This window comes from Leopardus geoffroyi, chromosome D3 (genome assembly GCF_018350155.1).
Source record: "Leopardus geoffroyi isolate Oge1 chromosome D3, O.geoffroyi_Oge1_pat1.0, whole genome shotgun sequence".
Classification (NCBI taxonomy): Eukaryota; Metazoa; Chordata; class Mammalia; order Carnivora; family Felidae; genus Leopardus; species Leopardus geoffroyi.
The window spans coordinates 53,523,058-53,543,415 of record NC_059339.1 but is presented as its reverse complement, the minus strand read 5'-3'; the positions used below and the strand labels follow the sequence as shown (position 1 = coordinate 53,543,415).

Below are 20,358 nucleotides of genomic sequence, written 5' to 3'. Positions count from 1 at the left end.
GAATTCTATCTTGAAATTGCATTTAAAAAATTGCATAAAAAGAAAGCAGTAAAAAAAAAAAAATCATGTGAAAATTGTATGCAAAGTTAAATTTAGCCCTTAATATTTCATGTATTTAGATAGAGGAAACAATAAAATATACTATTTCAGAACATGGCTATGAGGGATTTCCTCCCATAGTAGGCAATACCCCCTTTGCTGAAGGGGACTCAGGGCATAACACATTACCCTCACATGGCAACACATGGAGCAAAGTAGAACAAAGGCTACATTAACTTTTGGCTTGTTGTTCTCATTCCTGATCATGGGAAATACGGTCATAAGTTAGAACTATTCATACTACATCTAACTTTTCTTCCATCCTAAAAAAAAAAAAAAAAATTCTTGGGTGGGGGAGAGGGAATTGGATGAAGGTGGTTGAAAGGTACAAACTTCCACTTATAAGATAAATAAATACTGGGGATGTAATGCACAACATGAAGGCTGTAGTTACCACCAATGTATGGTATATTTGGAAGCTAAAAGTTCTCATCACAAAGAAAAATTTTTTCTTTTGCATCTATATGAGATGATGGATGTTAAGTAAAATTATTGGTGGTAATCATTTCACAATACATAAACAGGTCATTATACTGTATACCTTAAACTTACACAGTGCTGTAAGTCAATTACTAATAATACTGAAAGAAAAAAATTCTTTTTTAATTTTTTAAATTTTTATTTTTTTGAGAGTATGCATGAGCGCGTGTGAGCAGGGAGGGGCAAAGGAAGAGTGAGAGTGACCATGTTAACAGGCCCCACACCCACCACAGACCCCGATACGGGACTTGATCCCACGACCATGAGATCATGACCTGAGACAAAATCAAGAGTCAGATGCTCAACTGACTGAGCCACCCAGGTGCCCCCCGAAAAATTCTTAATACAATGAGACTGGCCATGAGTTGGTAGTTACTGATGGGTAGTTATTGATGACATGTGGGAGTTCATGGTGCTGTTTTGGCTACCTTTGTACATGTTTATAATTTTTCCTAATAAAAATTTTTCAGTTTTGTAAAAGTTCAATAAACATGACTTTTGTGTTTTATGGAATTTAAATAAAACATGACCGTGTGTCTTACTACACTGATAACACCATATCTGTTATTAGCCATTCAATGTAGTATCAAACTGCATGCAGAATAAACTCTGAGCCATTTCATTACTCATGTGATTTAATTTCATCTCAGGTACATAAGTTTTCAACTTCATAAATATTAAAACTAGACACACAGAGGGACTAGAGTAAAAATTAAAATAATTTGAAAGTGAACTCTAGTAGCTTATACAAGGAGCAATTATCTCAATCACAAAGAAAATAATTTTGTCTAAGGCAGATAACTCATATTAATAGTCAAGTTTATAAAACACTATATTTTATAATTTCCTACTTAATGCTATTACTTAACTTCAGGTCTATACACATTTTTTCCACCATAATTTTATTTGCTTGAATTTAAAAAGGTAAGGTTAACACACACCACATAGAAACAATGTAAAAGTAAGAAAATATACTTACTATGAAATCATCATAAAACAAAGTGTGATTGACTTGCAAATGTCTTATTAAACTGCCACTGAAGCTGCCTGGATTTTCATTAGGTAGTAATCGGCAGAGTGGACAGAACTGGAAATGAAGGAAACCAACAGTTCAAGAAAGAATTAAAAATAATCATTAATGTCAGAATTTTTACAAAATTAAAAAAAAAACTATTCAGCAAAGTGAATTTTAACTTTATGAATCTATTGGCCATTCCTCACCATAATATTTTATTTTTTATCTATCATCTATCTATCTATCTATCTATCTATCTATCTATTTTTTGAGAGACAGTGAGCATGTACATGTGCACGCAAGCAGGGGAGAGGCAAAGGGAGAGGGAGAGAGAGAATTTTAAGCAGGCTTCACTCCCAGTGCAGAGCCTGCCACAGGGCTCGACTCCACGATCATGAGTTCATTGCCTAAGCTGAAATCACGGGTCGGACGCTTAACCCACTTAACCAGCCGACTAAGCCACCCAGGCACCCCCTCAGCATAATATTTTAAAACTGCATAAATATTAATAATACTAAGTAAAATTGCATTTATTTCTTCATATGCACTTCTGTACATATTTATCAACTTATTATTTAAACAATACTACAGTTAGCAGATCAATTAATTGCCTCGCTCTTGAAATATATAAGATTTTTTTGGTATGCAGATATTTTGTTATTACAAATGATGTAATCTATAGTGTTCACCTTTTGGGAATTATTCTCATAGAACAACATAGAACAATTCTCATAGAACAATGAAGATTAGCAAGTCAACAACTATGAACATTTGTAGTTCCTAATATCTATTGCCCTAAAGTTTTTTATTTCCACCAGCAATATAGATTACAACCCACTAGCATCAATTAGTATTTACACATATTTTCCTAATTTAATAGCAGTAATGGCTTTAAAAAATAACCTTCTTCATTTTCAAACATTTATAAACTCATGAGAAATTCCAAAGATAATGCCAGAGGTCCTATGACCCCATCACCTACCTTCCCCAATGGCAACATCTTTTTTTTTTTTTTTAATGTTTGTTTATTTTTGAGAGCGACAGAGTGCGAGTGGGGGACGGGCAGAGAGAGGGGGGGACACAGAATCCCAAGCAGGCTCCAGGCTCTGAGCTGTCAGCACAGAGGCCAATGCAGGGCTCAAACTCCTAAGTGGTGAGATCATGACCTGAGCCAAAGTTGGACACTTAACTGACTGAGCCACCCAGATATCCCCAAATCTTTTTTTTTTTTAATGCTAACTTATTTTTGAGACAGAGCAAGCACGAGCGGGGTGGGGGCAGAGAGAGGGAGAGACAGAGGATCCGAAGCAGGCTCCATGCCAACAGCAGAGAGCCTGATGTGGGGCTCAAACCCACAAGCCATCAGATCATGACCTAAGCCAAAGTCGGTCACTTAACTGCTTAACTGATTTAGCCACCAAGCGCCCCGTCCCAATGGCAACATCTTACGTAACTGTAGTACATTCTCAAAACCAGTAAATTGGCAATTAACAACAAACCTTACTTAGAGTCCACCAATTTTTGCATGAACTCAGTTATTTCAGTGTGCCTGTGTAGTTGTATGAAATTTTATCACATGTATAGATTTATATAACCACAAACACAATCAAGATACAGAACTGCCATGTCATTACAAAGGAACGTCCTTGGGCTTCCTCTTTACTTTGTCTTTTCTCCCTAAACCCTGGTATCCACTGATCTGTTCTCTACGTCTAGAACTTCATCATTTTGAGAATGTTATATAAATAGGATTAATCTTTTGAGATTGGCTTTTTTGACTGAGCATAATGGCCCTGAGATTCACCCAGGTTGCTGAATGCATCAAAAGTTCCTTCTTTTTTATTGCCGAGTAGATCTCCATGATGTGGATGTGCCTATTTATCCATTTACTTTCTGAAGGACATTTGTTGTTTTCAGTTCTTGGCTGTTATAAATGAAGCTGCGGTGAATATTGGTATACAGATGTTTGCATAAACATGTTTTCATTTCTCTAGAATAAGTTTCCAGGAGTGTGATAGCTGGGTCATATGGTGAGTTTTACGGTTAACTTTGTAAAACACTGCCAAACTATTTTCCAGAGTGCTTGTACCATTCTACATTCCTACTAGCAACGTGTGAATTATCACCAGCATTTGGTACTGTCTATATTTTTAAAATTTAATTGTATTGTGTTGTAGTTTATTTATTTTGAGGGAGAAAGCACGAGTGGAGGAGGGGAAGAGAGAGGGACAGACAGAATCCCAAGCAGGCTCCTCATTGCCAGCGCAGAGCCTAGTACAAGGCTCGAACTCACAAACGGTGAGATTATGACCTGAGCCGAAGTCGGATGCTTAACCTTACCCCGTGTGTGTGTGTGTGTGTGTGTGTGTGTGTGTGTGTGTGTATTTTTTTAAATTTTAATCATTTTGATAGGTGTGCAGTGGTATTTCATCATGATTTTAATTTGTATATCCCTAATGGCTAATTTAAATGACTTTCTTTAACAGACACTACTTTATTATGTTTTAACTTAAGTTTCTTTTTAAAAATTCCATTTCCTCATGCATTCATTTTAAAATACGAGATGCAGTGGTGCCTGGGTGGCTCAGTTGGTTAAGCATCCAACTCTTGATTTTGGCTCAGGTCATGATCTTGCTGTTCATGAGTTTGAGCCCTGAGTTGGGCTCTGCATGGATGGTGTGGAGTCTGCTTGGGATTTTCTCTCTCTCTCCCTCTCTCTCTGCCCTTTTCCTGCTCTCACTCTCTAAATAAATAAATAAATAAATAAATAAATAACTTAAAAAAAATATGAGATGCAGAATCATTACTGAATGCAAGGTATGTGTTAGGCATTAAATTAGGTACTATTCTTATTTGATCCTCACAACCTAATTTTTTATATTTTTTTCTATGTTTATTTATATTTTTGAGGGAGAGAGAGACAGATTGTGAGCGGGGCAGGGACAGAAAGAGAGGGAGACACAGAATTGAAGCCGTCTCCAGTCTCTGAGCCATCAGCACAGAGCCTGATGTGGGGCTCGAGCTCGTGAACCTCGAGATCATGACCTGAGTCCAACCGACTGAGCCACCCAGGCGCCCCGATTAATTTATTATCCTACTCCTTTCAGGAACCCAATTTCAGAAAGGAAAAAAATTAACTTAAATTTATACCACTTGAAGTATCAGAATGGGAATCTAGGCCTCCTAATAGGCAATTCAATATTCTTTTCATATTGTAACAGTGTTTAACCTATCTGCTTGGATGATAACATTTTCCTTTACATTTCAATGAGGGCTTTATGTAATTTTTTCTTACTGTTTTATGGAGGTCTTGGTTTCAGTATGCTCAATATCTAAACATATACTTCTGAATTCTGCGCTACTCCATTAATATTTGTCTTATTTTTATTTATTTATTATTTTTTTAATGTTTATTTTTGAGAGCGAGAGACAGTGTGAGTGGGAGAAGGGCAGAGAGAGACAGAGACAGAATCTCAAGCAGGCTCCAGGTTCTGAGCTGTCAGCACAGAGTCCCGTACGGAGCTCGAACTCACAGAGTGGGAGATCATGACCTGAGCCAAAGTCGGATGCTTAACCAACTGAGCGACCCAGGCACCCCAATATTTGCCTTATTTTTAATAAAATTACATCGTTTAAGTTACTATTGCTTTATAATCATTTCCGATTTTCTAATCACAAAATGCTATCCCAAGATAGCACTTAATCTACCCTGAGACCCCTATGTAGTAATGAGAACACAGCTGAGACCAAGAAATATTTTAAGGAAAAGCAACATTAATTTTTTGTGGTGTGAAGGAAGGGAGACTAGTTATAGAAGTATGTTCACTCAATACTCTTTCTTGTGCCTCTACTATGTGCTAGGCACCTGGAATACGGGAACCAGTAAAGATAGGGTTGTGTTGCATGGCCTGTGAAATCAGAGAGCCTTGGGTTCAAATCCCTGCAGATTCTTGCTCGTTATGTGACCTTCAGCACATGAGTTTCCCTCTTCTGTGAAGTGGAGATCCTACCACCTACCTTGTAGAGCAGTTATGATGTTTAGAGATAATGTCCTTAATGTACCAGGTACACACTAGGCACTCAGTAAACACCATATATTTACTACTATTTGATGCTTGTTCTTGAAGAGTTGGAGCTCCATGACGGAAGCAACTACATGTGTCCTGTTCACTCCTGCATTCCCACTACCTGGAAAATTGTTTTCCATTTCATCTCTACCTCTCACTGACTTAACCTTGGCAAGTAACTAATCTTATCCTGCGAAATGAGAACTATCTCTGCTTTGCGGGGCTGTTTGTGTATTTAAAACACATCATTTAACATTCTGAAGCTCAGTCATTATATGAGCTCAGTCCTTGGCACAAATACTAAATGGCTGCTATTGTTATCACTGAAGCAAATACTTTTACTACTGCATAGCAAGTGCTACACCTGAGACGTTACACTATATGTTCAAATGTTATACTCAAAACAACAGTTCAAGACCTAAAAAAGGGAATCATTAATTTTGCCCAGGAAATCAGCAAAAGCTTCAGCCAAGCTGCTGGTAACTGAAATGAGTCTGGAAGGACAAGCCAGCAATGCCACAGTGAGGAACATCAACAGGCAGAAAAATCAATGTGGGAAACGGCAGGAGATCTAAAAGGACAGGCCTGCTTAGGCAATGGGAAAAGCTGTAGGAGGCTGAAGACGGGGCATGTGGCAGGAAGTAGTAGGACATGAGTCTGGAAGGATACACTGGGACCAGTTCTGCTCAATAGATGGTTCATTTGAGCACCTATTCTGGTTTCTGGAGGCCCCATGTCAAGAGTCAGAGGTACAAAGACGCTAACCCCTGGCCCAATGATTAAGGAGCTTTGAGATCTAGCGAAGGAGAAAGATACAGAAAGCCTGGAACTTTAAGTAGCTTTTGTTTTTCGTCTGATTTTAATAGGAACTAGTGGAGATGAGACTTCAGTCTTCTGCTGTACATCTACCAGAAGGACATTGTAAAACAGGCCAACAGCTATAGTACTCTAAAGATTTTTTGTGTGTCTTACATTGAAGGATCTGACCTGAAGGAGGAGAGGGTAAGAATAGGAAGGGGAAAGAAATGGTACGAGAGTTACTAATCATTACCAAGTACCTAAGTGTTCACCAATACTCTCCCTACCGCTGCCAATGGCTAATATCAGCTCATCCTTTATTATTTGCCTCTGCTCAGTGCTCCTGGGCCACGCTACTCAGATTAGGAATCAACCATTGTGCAGTGTGCATTCAACAGATGTTGGCCTCATCCCAGTATGGACTTTATCTGATGGTGAACAGCACAGGTGAAAAACAGCCTCCAGATTAGAAGCTACCACCAACTTCAATCCTTCGGAACATCTATTACAATGGACACCCAGCTCTATCTGTGGTTTAGGTTAACTTTTCCACAGCAACCATCTGATGCCAAGCGCCATTTGGGGAAGAAATTTAAAATTCCTGAGTCAAAAAAAAAAAAAAAAACCAAAAAAAAAAAAAAAGAGAGAAAAGAGACATGCACCGAAAATAATTACAGACAAATGTGTAACCAAAATTAAGGTACCAGACTGCACATCTAATTTAGTAAGAGTTTGAAAGCAAATTTAATACAGATTTTTCTTCCTTCCAAAACATATTCTCCCACTACCCAGTCGAGTCACAGATATTCTAAATATCCACAGAAATAAACCTCTGTGGGCAGGTGGCTCAGGCTCTAGTCACCACAATTTATGTTCCAAACCAATAAAAGTCCTGTCCCCTCCCTTAAGGAATGAATCTGAGGAGCAAGGCAGAAATTAAGAGACTACTGCATCCTTTGAATGAAATGATGTTTTCTTCAATATCTTATTTTTCGTAATCACCATATCCTCCTATGTGCTAGGTTGTCTTCCAACAGCTGGCCAAGCAGTGTTGAACCAAGAGGTTCCATGACTTCGTGAACCGAATAACGTACAGGGAAAGACAGACATGAAATGAATACACAATTACAAATTGTGATGAATAAGAAAAAAAAGAGGAGAGAAAAGCAAGAGCTACAAGTAATTTGGGGGTCAAGGAGGGCTTCCCTGAGGAAGTGAGATTTAAGAGGAGTTCTAAAGGATAAGTAAGAGCCAACCACTGAAAGAAAAAGAATAGCCAGAAAGTGTGGCTCTTGTTGAAACATCTTCCCTTTAGAGGACAAAATACCAAATTTCTCTCAAAAGCGGTCTCACAATTCAATCTGAAGCAAGCTGTTTATGTCATTGGCCTCCTTTGAGTTTAATATTCCAGAAATTTTTGTAAATAAAACATTGCAGATGGGGCATCTGGTGGCTCAGTCATGTAAGCATCTGACTTCGGCTCAGGTCATGATTTCACAGCCTGTGAGTTCGAGCCCCACGTCGGGCTCTGTGCTGACAGCTCAGAGCCTGAAGCCTGCTTGGGATTCTGTGTCTCCCCCTCTCTCTGCCCCTACCCTGCTTGTGCTGTCTCTCATAAATGAATAAATGTTAAAAAAAATTTTAATAAAACATTGCAGAATATTACTACTGTGTGGCACAAAGGAGCTGTTGGTTGTTGTTGTTGTTTCTAAGTTTATTTATTTTGAGAGACAGAGAACAAGCGTGGGAGGGGCAGAGAGGGAGAGAGCGAAGATTCCAAGCAGACTCCATGCTGTCAGTGCAGGGCCCAACCCGAGCTGAAACTAAGAGTCAGACGCTTGCCTGACTGAGCCATCCGGGCACCCCAAGGAGCTGTTGGTTCTTAAAGCTGCATGTGAGAAAATTCAAAATTCCCTGATGTTCTTAACCCACTACCCCAGTCTTACAAAAAGAAAGAAAAGATTAGTTGCTTGGGGTTCGATCTCTGAATTATCTAATTTTATCTAGAAGGCAGAATCATTTGCTCAAATCTCTAACTGCCATGAAACTTCTTATGCCAGATCGGTCAGATGATGTCACTGATCTTATCTGCAAGCAAACCCAGCAACCCTGCCCCTGAAAGCAATGATTCCTTGCTAACTTCCAAACCAGTCCAGAATCAGCCTTGGACATAGGACTTCTCCGAGAGGTGTTTCCCCGACTGGGGATCCCTAAGCATGTGAGCCTCAACTATGCCACAGTACCTGCTTCCAGCCTTTTCATAATCAAAGCATATCTCCTGAATTCTAGTGGCTCTAGATCCTTCAGAGTGACACCTGTCTTGATTTCCTATTCAAGCATGGAACATTAACATAGGAAGCTGAAGGTCTTCTGTGCTAGAAGCCACCTAGACGGCCCTCGTGTTATTACTGAACCATGGATTTTGTGAACAATCTGCTCCTGCCTCAAGGCCACAATTGCATCCTGGTCTTGTGAAATTCATTACTTCACACCCCTTCCAGCTTGGGTTCCCCAACAGCGAGGGTACACGACTTCCTTGCAATCTCCACTGGCCTTGGTTTTATGTAGTTGCAAAAGTGGTAGTAGCCCACCATTATCACCTGACTCACTCACTACCACCCGGTGGAAAGGGCATCATTATCATCATCATCCCCATTTTACGAATGATGACACAGAGGCGAAGACATTAATGGGATTTGCACCAAAGATGATCTCCTCTAAAGCTAGGTTTCAGCTATTAATTCTATGGGCAATCTGATCCCACCATTTCTGGTTTATTTCTGCCCTTGGGTCGGCTCTCTTCAATGATGTCTGTGACCTCTAAATCAAGGAAGACCTAGCTTCCATGGGCACCTTTAATCTGATAGCCAAACTGAGCAGCACGAGGACTGGGCTTCTGTTGGAGCCACGTACACAGTACCAATGGACAGACCAGTACACGGCCTGCCCCAGATTACTCCTGTGATGCAGCCTAAGACCAAGGCCCAAGGCACCTGGTGTTCCTCCAGTCAGAGTAGCACTTGGGTACTAGTGGTTAGGACTCAGGCTGTGTGATAATACCTCCACAGGGTAGTCAGCAGACAAGGAAGCACTTAGAACTCAGTACATGGTAGCTATTATTATGCCATCCTAACGCTTTCTTCTAACTTCTTCTAGCTCCCCAGGGACCTATCATAACATAGCTCCTTAGCCCAGTTCCTCCTACCGAGCAACTTACAAGCCGTAAAAGCCCGTGACAGTCTCCCCTGCTCTCCCAACACATATCAAGCCATTCCAAGAACCAAAATGCCTAAGCCATTAGGATCAATAACAAATATCTTTGATCGTATTGTGTGGCTTTTCTTGTGAACCTGTTAGTAGATCATAGGGGTCGACCATGCTCTGGAAATTAGACTACTGTGTTCAAGTTGTGGCTCTGCTACTTAACAGCTGTGTGACCTTGTAAGACTTAGTTAACCTCTCTGAGCCTCAACTTATCATTTGTAAAATGGAGGTAATCACACCTATCTTCTAGGATTGTTGTGAGAACTATCCTTGTATCTATCTATCTATCTATCTATCTATCTATCTATCTATCACCTATCTATCTAATATACCTATGTTTCAATCTCATCACTTTCCAAAAGGATTTTATGGAGGAAAACAACCTTAAAATTCAAATTAAAAAACAAAACAAAACTCATATCTATATAAATGATACACATACATATATGTCTGTGTGTGTATACACACACACACGTATATATGTAACGTAAAACTAAAATAAAACTCAAAATAATCTTCGAGGTATCATTTTATATCTGCTAAACCTTTAATTTTCTTTCTTTCTTTCTTTTCTTTCTTTCTTTCTTTCTTTCTTTCTTTCTAAAAGTTTATTTAGGGGTGTCTGGGTGGCTCAGTCAGTTGAGCGTCCCACTCTTAGCTTCTGCTCAGGTCACCATCCCACAGTTTTGTGCGTTACAGCTCCCCCCGTGTCGGGTTGTGCACTGGCAGTGTGGAGCCTGCTTAGGATTTTCTCTCTCTCCTCTCTCTGCCTCTCCCCTACTCGTGCTGTCTCTGTCACTCTCAAGATAAATAAATAAACTTAAAAAAAATAAAGTAAAGTTTATTTACTTATTTTGAGAGAGAGAGAGAGAGAGAGAGAGAGAGGAGGGGCAGAGAGAGAGGGAGAGAATCCCAAGCAGGCTCCACTCTGTCAGCTCAGAGCCCAACACGGGGCTGGATCTCACAACTGCGAGATCATGACCTGAGCCCAAATCAAGAGTCAGATGCTTAACCAACTGACCCACCCAGGCGACCCTTTTATTTTAATTTGAAAGTAAATGTACCCACTGTTGGCCAAGTTAAGATGAAGGGGGTTTACTTATCAATCGCTTACACAAATATAAATTGACTCAACCTTTCTGGAATGCATTTTAGAAGTATATTTCAAGAACTATTATAAAGTTTGCTCTCTTGGTCCCAGAAAGATAAATCTAAGGATTTCCTCTCAGGAAAAAAAATCCAATAGAAGGAAGAGTTCAAATGTACAATATGAATTCACATCCTAAAATTGGTAACAAGGGTACAAAAATAGTAAAATGGCTAAGTAATGTACCCATCACCACCCTGCTTTCCCTCACAACTATACCAAAATGAAAACCATAAAAGTTACACTGCAAAGTAGAACTAAAATGCCAGGCTGAAAAGAAAAAAGGAAGCATCGCAATGAACCTAGGAAATGATAAGCAATATGTATATTTATTGTGCACGCATATGGATAAATACTCAGACTGTGAAATAAAACAACAGATTGATTGAAGATGAATAACTTCCTACTGCTCATTTCTAGTGAATTATTGTGATAACCTTATTTGCATTATTAAAAAATGTTTTTAACTTAGGACGTGACCACAGTTAGTATACTCAAGTTCGATTTTAGCTGTGTAGTTTTTTGTTTTTGTTTTTTAATTTATGTTTATTTATTTCTGAGGAAGAGAGAGGGAGAGAGAGCGAGCGAGCAGGGGAGAGAGGCAGGCAGAGAGAGAAGGAGACACAGAATCAGAAGTAGGCTCCAGGCTCCCAGCTGTCAGCACAGAGCCCGATGTGGGGCTCGAACTCATGAACTGTGAGATCATGACCTGAGCTGAAGTCGGCCGCTTAACCGACTGAGCCACCCAGGCGCCCCGCACATTAGTAATTCTTACCACTCACATATTGTTAACAGTCACAGAATTACCACAACCTTGACATAAACTATCTTTCATAATATATCTACAAGCAGAAGCCTATTGAATGGGTTTCTAGTGTATACCGAACTTAGACTTTGCAGAAGTAGATGGTAACAAAATTCCTTACCACAGATCTCCTTTCTGATCTGTGATGAGTGATACAGTGATCCAGCAAGCTGTCTTCATCCAGTTCCCTCTGACAAAATGGACACACACACCTGGAAATTGCACAGAATACAAAAATGACTAAAATTGCTAGCATTTAACTAGAGCTAAGCAACAGAACGTAGGCGGATCTAGTTTCCAGCCCTTGTTCTGGAAACTTCCAGATTTGACACTATTTTTCCGATCCTGATAATGGTCAGATGCCTACGCTTTTTCTCATGGAGAAAAGCTAAGTATCCTCCCAGGGCCACCGCGGAGAAACGGCTAGAGCAGCACGTGAAGCACTTTATTCTCTTTGGAAGCGAAGTGCAGTCTGAGCACCCATTAACTGACAAACCGGGACCACGTCACCCAGCTGTCCCTGGGTTACTTTTTCTCTTTCTCTTCCTCCCTCTCCTAATTCAGGAAACATAACTGGGTGTTCTTTGTTCTTCAGCCCCACCAGCGTATTACTACAGGTGACTATAAGGAGTATTTGACCTTTACGTCCGTGCTGTCCAGTACAGTAGCTATTAGCCATATACGTCTGTTGTCACTTAAAATGTGGCTATTGAAATTGAGTGATGCTGGAAGTACAAAATGCACTGTGAGTTTCAAACGCTTAATATAAAAAAAAAGCAAAGTATCTCAAAAATGTTTATATTGATTACATGTTCAAATGGTAACACTTAAGCTATCTTTGGTTAAATACAATACACTAAAAATTAATTTCGCTGTTTCTTATTGCCTTTTTAGTGTGGCTATTAGAAAACATAAACTCACATATGTGTTCTATTGGACAGTGCTGCCTTAAACGCATAGGTACAATATGGAGGCTTGAAATTTTTTGCTCGCTTTCTATCATAGATATAACTTCCTGTTCCCTAAGACTTATAACCTTAAGAATTTTAAAAATTTGAATCAGGGGCGCCTGGGTGGCGCAGTCGGGTAAGCGTCCGACTTCAGCCAGGTCACGATCTCGCGGTCCGGGAGTTCAAGCCCCGCGTCAGGCTCTGGGCTGATGGCTCAGAGCCTGGAGCCTGTTTCCGATTCTGTGTCTCCCTCTCTCTCTGCCCCTCCCCCGTTCATGCTCTGTCTCTCTCTGTCCCAAAAATAAATAAACGTTGAAAAAAATAAATAAATAAAAATTTGAATCATGCAGCAGTTAAGTTCTTCTATGAAGCAAAGATTTCTATCTTAAATGCAAATCTTACTCCATCCTAGAAGACTGATTAATCAACAACCCTCCTCATTTTCTATTATTTTGTTTATTACTTAATTCTAACTAGCAGAAGAAATTAGGATTTAAATTAGCCTGAATATATTTTTAAATTTTTATAAAGGCTAACAACCTTGCAACCAAACGCATACATTTTCTTAACCCATTTATTGTCCTTCCTTCCTACTGGTCCTTGCAACCAAGCTAATAGAATTCATACTCTTCTTTGAGCTAAAATACTCATTTAAAATTTATAACATCATGGTATAAAACTAACCCTACAATAAATGGATACATTTGCAAAGCAATCTCTAGTAAAACAAAGGAAGGGGGCAATCATCTAGACTTTCAGGTTAGGAAATTTGAGCTTTCAGCGCATTTTCTTAACATAAGTAAAACTACATTTTCCTTCAGGAGAGGGAAAAAAAGTCACACTCCTACTGAATATCACTATTCATAACTGAGCTCATACTTAGATTAATGGTTTCAAAGCCATCAGCCCATGCAGGAAAACACAAATCATTTCCATATTTTTTTGGTAGGGAGAGACTCCAACCTTTGTAATTACTCTGGCCATCAAGAGAGTAATGGCTCAGATTCATTTCTCTTTTTTTAAAGGAAAAAATAATAATGATCACTATTCTTCATTGCCCCTACTAACCATTTCATCCTTCCTCCAGCCCCATAAGATTACCCACAAAAAAGATGCCTGCCCCAGACCTGTTCTTCCTTGTTAGACTATATACTGAGGTGTCACTTCCTCCCTTCTAACGACAAACCAGCAACACAAGAGGAAACGAGCTGGGGCACTGAGCAATGGCAGTGGAAGAGTGAAAAAGAATCCAGGATCTACGTCAATCTATTAGTCAGAAAATAGAGCCGTGAGGAACTTAAAACAGTTCCATGTTTTAGTTTTGGATCTTCCTTAATACACACTTGTCTGAGGAAGTTCTTCCAATCTCTCCAGTGCTTGGTTGGTACCCCCATGCAAAGTTTTTCAAGTACAGAAAGCAAAATTCTTTTGTAAAATGATCACCAATAGTAGGTGTTATGGTTCAGAGCCTAAACACAACTCCATACATATTTTCACAATAAAACAGTTAACTGTTCCAGTCTATTAACTTCTCTCCCAAGCATATCAAATTTAGCATTCAACTATGTTGTGCTGAAACAAACCTTGTTGCCGTCTCCCCAAGTTCTTGCAGTGGTCCATACTTCTCTATATACTTCTGACAAGATCTTATGTGTGCCCTCATTTCGCTGAGGCAAACCTATATAAAAGCAAATTCAAAATAAATTGCCTGTTGCAAAGGGGCTCAATGAAGTCTTATGATCCAGCTTTATTACTTTCATTATTTCAAATAAGATCATATATAGTGTGGGGTCAGTTGATTAAAAGGATGCATTCATGACAACAGCACAACAAAGTTAAGGCATTATCACAAATAACACTTTAGAAATTTCTCTAATACTTCGAAGACCCAAATGTTGAGTTCTTGAATTTGGTTCTTCCAGAAAGCATATGTTTTTTTAAAGTGGAAAGACATATATTAACTCAAATTTACTTTTTTTGGATGCCATTACCTAATCTGGTGACGGTTAAGAAGTAAGAAAGAAAAAGGGGAGAGGAAAAAGACAGCAAGGTGGAGGAAAGAAAAAAGAAAACAGTAAAAAGAGACAGAGGGAAAGGAAAACAATGACAGATAAAAAGAGCCAATAGATGGATTTTAATTTTAAAGACGGTCATAGTAAGTAAAGGAAATCCTGTCCCTCAGGGAAAGATATAAATACCACGGTTTTATAATATATCCAATGGTATTACATGAATTCACAATACACAGTATACTTAATGGCCCCATTAAGAGCAAACATAAAAGACAGTTCTTACAGTCCATTTTTACCAAGGCAGAATAAAGAGCCCTTGTTCCTCCAGATATACATTCAGAGATCCTAACCATGAGGCTGTCTGTGGCTAAATAACACATATTCTACTAAATGTTTCATTAGAAACTGATAAGATCTTGTGCTAAAAGAAGCTTTGTGCTGCTGTGGTAAGGTGGTCGACCCACCCTGCTTCGTTTCACTCAAACTACGGAAGTTAAACCTCAAACATGAAATCTAACGTGCAAGGAAACTGTTATAATTGCTTAACAAAAGACAAAAACAAAAGCAAGTGGAAAAGTGAAAACATATCCTTGTTTTACACATATCCACCTAAAAGATGTACAAAGTAGGACCGATTGAGGTAGCTGTCAAAACACTGTTTTCCAACTTTTAACAACCAACTTTATACGTCAATTCTCTCACATCTCGTTATTACTTTTGTTAAAAGTTCTTCCTTTGTATTTCTTGAACAACAAAGATAAACATTCTTCATACAAATTAGAAATTTGGGGACTGTATACTGACAAAGGAATTGATAAATTCGTGGAGTGTCTACTCTAGACACAAAATTGGAGAAGACACTGTAAGAGATGGCAAGCCACTGCGCTTGCTCTATAGGTGCTTATAATGTAATAGAGGGGGGCCAAACCACATGTAGACAAGTAGATAGGAAACTGTTTGATACTGGGGACTCCAATACTAAGGCCAGGCCTCTGAAATGGAAATCTGGCCGTGACTCTGAAGAGTAGGTAGAGTCTAAAATGGCTCTAGAAGGTGGGGCGCCTGGGTGGCTCAGTCAGTTAACTGTCTGACTTTGGCTCAGGTCAATCTTGTAGCTCGTGAGTTCAAGCTCAGCATTGAGATCTCTGCTTCGAATCCTCTGTTCTCCCACCTCTTTCTGCCCCTCCCCAGCCGGTTTTCTCTCTCTCTCTGTCTCTGTCTCTCTCTCTCTCTCTTACAAAGTAAAGAATAAACTTTAAAGAAGGAATGGCAATATTCTTGGCAAGAGGAATAACATAAAAAGGAAGAGACAGAGGGGCACTTGGGTGTCTCAGTTGGTTGAGTGTCTGACTTTGGCTCAAGTCATAATCTCATGGTTCATAGGTTCGAGTCCCGCATTGGGCTCTGTGCTGTCAGCATGGAGCCTGCTTCAGATTCTGTGTTTCCCACTCTCTCTGCCCCTCCCCTGCTTGTGCTCTGTCTCTCAAAAAAATGAAAACGCATTAAAAAAAATAAAAAAATAAAAAAAGAAGTGACAGTTGTAAGAAATACCTCAAAGGAAAAATCAAAATACTTGTGAATAATCAGATATAAGGGGTGAAAAAAGGAAGGGGATTTCTATCCAGGATAATTGAGAGAATATTCTTGTTTCTGATAGACACCAAAGATGGGATAAAAACTAGATGACAGAATACTACAGTAAGTTGGATTTGTGCATGTTGAATTTTATATGATGACAAAACATATCAAAGTAAAAATAAGCAATAATCTATTATTATAAATATTAAAAGCTATTGATTTTGAGCATTTACCATGTTCCAGACAGTGTTAAAAGCCATACATGTTTTATCATTTTCCCTTACAACCATCCCATGACATGAACACTATCTTTTTTTTTTTTTTTAAGTAGGATTCATACCCAGCACAGAGCCCAGTGAGGGGCTCAAACTCATGACCCTGAGGTCAAGAAGACCTAAGCTGAGATCAAGAGTAGGACCCTTAACTGACTGAGCTACCTAGGCACCTCATGAACACTATCTTTTCCCTCATTTTACAAAAAGATGAACTAATACTTAGATGATAACGTCCCCAAATCACAAACAATGAGTGACAGAATTCGTGTTTGATCCCAGGATGTCTGACTCCAAAGACCATGCATACATTCTGTAGTCAGACAGCCATGAACAGATTATGGAGTCTTACATAAATATTCAAAAAAATATATTAAGCACTGCGCACCAGTCACTTTTCAAAGTGCTGGGTACGCAGTTGCCAATAAAATAGACAGTCCTTTACCCTCATGGAAATCAAATCTGGTGGGGATAACTGACATTATATCAAAAAATCCCAAAAGCATAATTCCAAATGGTGATGAATAGTACGAAGAGAAAGCATAAGGTACTAAGAAAACATAACATAGATTAACAATCAAGAAAGGTTCTCTAAAAAATTCAGATCCTCAGCACGTAATCTCTCTTTTGATCTCTAGACTTCATATAATAATTATCCCCCCCTTAGCAGTTCAAATGTAACATATTTAAAACTCTGTGGATTCTTCTCCAAATTTGCTCCCTATAACAGCACCTTCACCTACGCATGTCAGAAACCTGGGAGGATTCTTCTGACACTTTATATTCTCACTCACCCCCACATCCAGTCAGTTACCGATTTCCTTCCACTGCCTCTCCTAAATACCCCTCGAAACAATCCTTTATCCTTGTCTAATGCTCTCGCCCTAACCCACCTTTCTTACCTTAGCCATCCCAATAGCCACTGAACTGGCTTCACCAATCCTGATGTACCCCCTCCAAATCATTCTGCGCTCACATGCCAGAGCAGTATCTTAAAAATATAAACCTGATCGAAAGCTTACACTCAGTGACTCACTACTGCATTTAGGATAAAATCTAGAATCTTCCCATGGTCTTTGACACCTCACATGATCTAACCAGGCTAGTAGGAAACCCGCAGAAAGATGTGATCAACGGAGAGAAACACTGCAAAGTCCAGAACACAGGAGGAAATATGCCACTGGAATTATGCCAGTAGGCAACATGATGGGGGCGGGGGAGGTCACAGGACCGACGGGAAGGGAGGAAATGGAAGCGGTGGGTGAAAGCATTTGTCTGAAAAATTAGGTGATGGTAGGAGTCAGGGGCCAATTGCACCACAGCCTACACATATGAGAACAGAGAGAAGGAAGGGGAGAGGCAGAGACAATAAACTTTAGAAAGTCAGGGTAGGATGAAGACAAAGGCATGGGTGAAATGATCAGCTGCATAACAATTTCCTCAGCAGTCCAAGCCGGGAACCGTGAGCACAGGCAGAGGGCCACTTACCAGGCTGTCACACTCAGCGCAGTTCTGGTACTCTGATTTCATTCTTCTGGCTACATCAGTTGCTGGAACTCCTTCTGAAGGAAGATATGCCCGGCAATAAGGGCAGGTCCATTTATTGTTCTTTAGACTGGTAGCGATACAGGAACGGCAGAATCTACCCAGAAGAAACCAAGAATACATCACTCTCCTGAAAAGGTATAAAGGAGCCACCACTCTGTGTTTGTTTGTGCACACTGGATTTTCACGGCACCTTGCACGCTAGGAGCTGTACTACCAAATGCAATGTGCATTTGCATCCCCTGCTTGGCAGACAGTCTCTTGCTTTCACATGAGACTTCTTTGGAGTCACAACTCACTTCATGCACTGCATGCACTGAAACAAAAGAACACAAAGTAGTGGAATAGAATTCCCATAAACAGAATGAAAACCATAACCCAAAGGATACTTAATGTGTTCTTTCTTTTCTTTAATTTTGGGGGGGAATTTGGGGAGAAAATAGGTCTTTGCTCTGTGGGATTTTGTATGTTAGAGAAGAAAGTAGCAAGAAGTCAAGGAGGCAAAATACCATACATGTTATTATTCTGATAAACTAATCGTAATGTCTGGGCACCTGGGTGGCTCAGTCGGTTGAGTGTCCAACTTTGGCTCAGGTCATGATATTGCAGGTCGTGAGTTTGAGCCCCGTGTCCAGCTCTCTGCTGACAACTCAGAGCCTGGAGCCTGCGTCAGACTCTGTGTCTCCCTCGCTCTCTGACCCTCTCTCTGCCGCTCGCTTTCTCTCTCTGTCTCTCAAAAATAAACATTTAAAAATATTTTTTTAATTGTTATATGCGCACAAAGGATGCTGACATTTGCATTGTTCTTGAGGCATTTGCTTGATGTTTATGCCTGTCCAACATCCATTTCCTCTTTCTTGCAATAGCATCCTGATTTTGCTCTGCAGGAACTACACCTCTTATATGAGACACAATCTGGTGGGACCTCAGTCAAGGTGCCCACAATCCCCTGCTGAAGACCAGAGCACCTGGAATGGGCCAGACTCAGTAAACCCTCTCTCTAGAAGATGAACACTAAACAGACTGACATAAAGACCGATTCAGCAACAACTTGATGGGATTGTCCTGCTCTTTATTTGGAATCCCAGATCTGTCTAGATCCCTACCCTTTCTTTTTTCCTAGATGTTTTGCTTTTATTGTTGTTTAGTAACTTTTTATTCGAAGTAACTTTAAACTTCGTACACTGGTGTTTTTTTTTTTTTAATTTTTTAATGTTTTATTTATTTTGCAGACAGAGAGAGACAGAGCACGAGCGGGGAAGGGACACAGAGAGACGGAGACACAAAATCTGAAGCAGGTTGCAGGCTCTGAGCGGTCAGCACAGAGCCCGACACAGGGCCCGGACCTACGAACAGTGAGATCATGACCTGAGCCGAAGTCAAACACTTAACCAACTGAGCCACCCAGGCGCCCCTTTTGTTTTTTATTTTTAACAAACTTTAAAACACTTCCAAGTGCCTTAATTCATTTGACCTTAACAAACCCCTAGGAAAGATCACTATTGCCACTTCTAGAAGAGGAAATTGAGGCACATCAGGGTTAAGTTACTTCTGCAAGGTCACAACTGTAGAAAGTACCTGAACTTGGTTGGTCTTAAGCTGGGTTTTCCGACTCAAAATTCAGTAACCGTTCTTTCAAGAGAAATTCCTACCAGAATCAAGAGATCGAAGTCCTCTGCTGTATTTTCCTTCTCTGTGCTTCAGGTGATTAACAGGTGATTAACTGCAAGTTGTAAGGCACATTCTGCCCTTGCACTTCTTTGAGTTCCCAAGAAGTGGTTCTCAGAGTGTACTTTTGAAGGGTATTTATTTCAAGTGGTCCATACGCTCAAGTTATACCTCTGACACAATACCTTCGGTTCCTTTAATTTAGGAACAAGCGGATGATACTTTGTTTTTGTTTTTAGTCAACTAAAAACCTTCCCCTTTCCTCACAACTTACTTGAGTTTTATACCAAGACAAACAGAAGACTAATATTGGTGCCCTGCCCTGTGGTGGACCCTAAAAGACATGATCTCAGCTAGCTCCCAGAGTAACCCTAAAATGCTGCTCTGCCTTTTCCTCACTTGACTGGAGGCAAACTGAGGTTGTTCACAGAGGTGTAAGAACTTGCCAAGTTTACACACCCTGAACCCCAGGTAGTTTTGGTCGGGGCTCAAAAGTCTGTGTAGAAGGTCTTCAGCTTACAGTGGTTCCACTTAATGGTTGTTTGACTATAGTGATGCAAAGGCGATACTCATTCAGTAGAAACTATACTTCAGATTTCGAATTTTGATCTTTTCCTGGGCTAGGAATATGCAGTATGGTGCTCTCTTACAATGCCGG

The 20,358-nt window shown here is 39.9% G+C and overlaps 1 protein-coding gene across 1 annotated transcript in view; it reads right to left on the bottom strand.

Annotated features, from left to right (window-relative positions):
* RNF125 (ring finger protein 125) overlaps positions 1 to 20,358 on the bottom strand; it is a 93,311-nt gene that overhangs the window by 3,073 nt on the left and 69,880 nt on the right. The window contains exons 4-7 of the mRNA XM_045458554.1: positions 17,976 to 18,129; positions 14,209 to 14,303; positions 11,797 to 11,887; positions 1,559 to 1,666 (exon numbers count right to left, since the gene is read on the bottom strand). Coding sequence (XP_045314510.1) covers positions 1,559 to 1,666; positions 11,797 to 11,887; positions 14,209 to 14,303; positions 17,976 to 18,129 — 448 coding nt within the window. The remainder of the gene's footprint in view (positions 1 to 1,558; positions 1,667 to 11,796; positions 11,888 to 14,208; positions 14,304 to 17,975; positions 18,130 to 20,358) is intronic.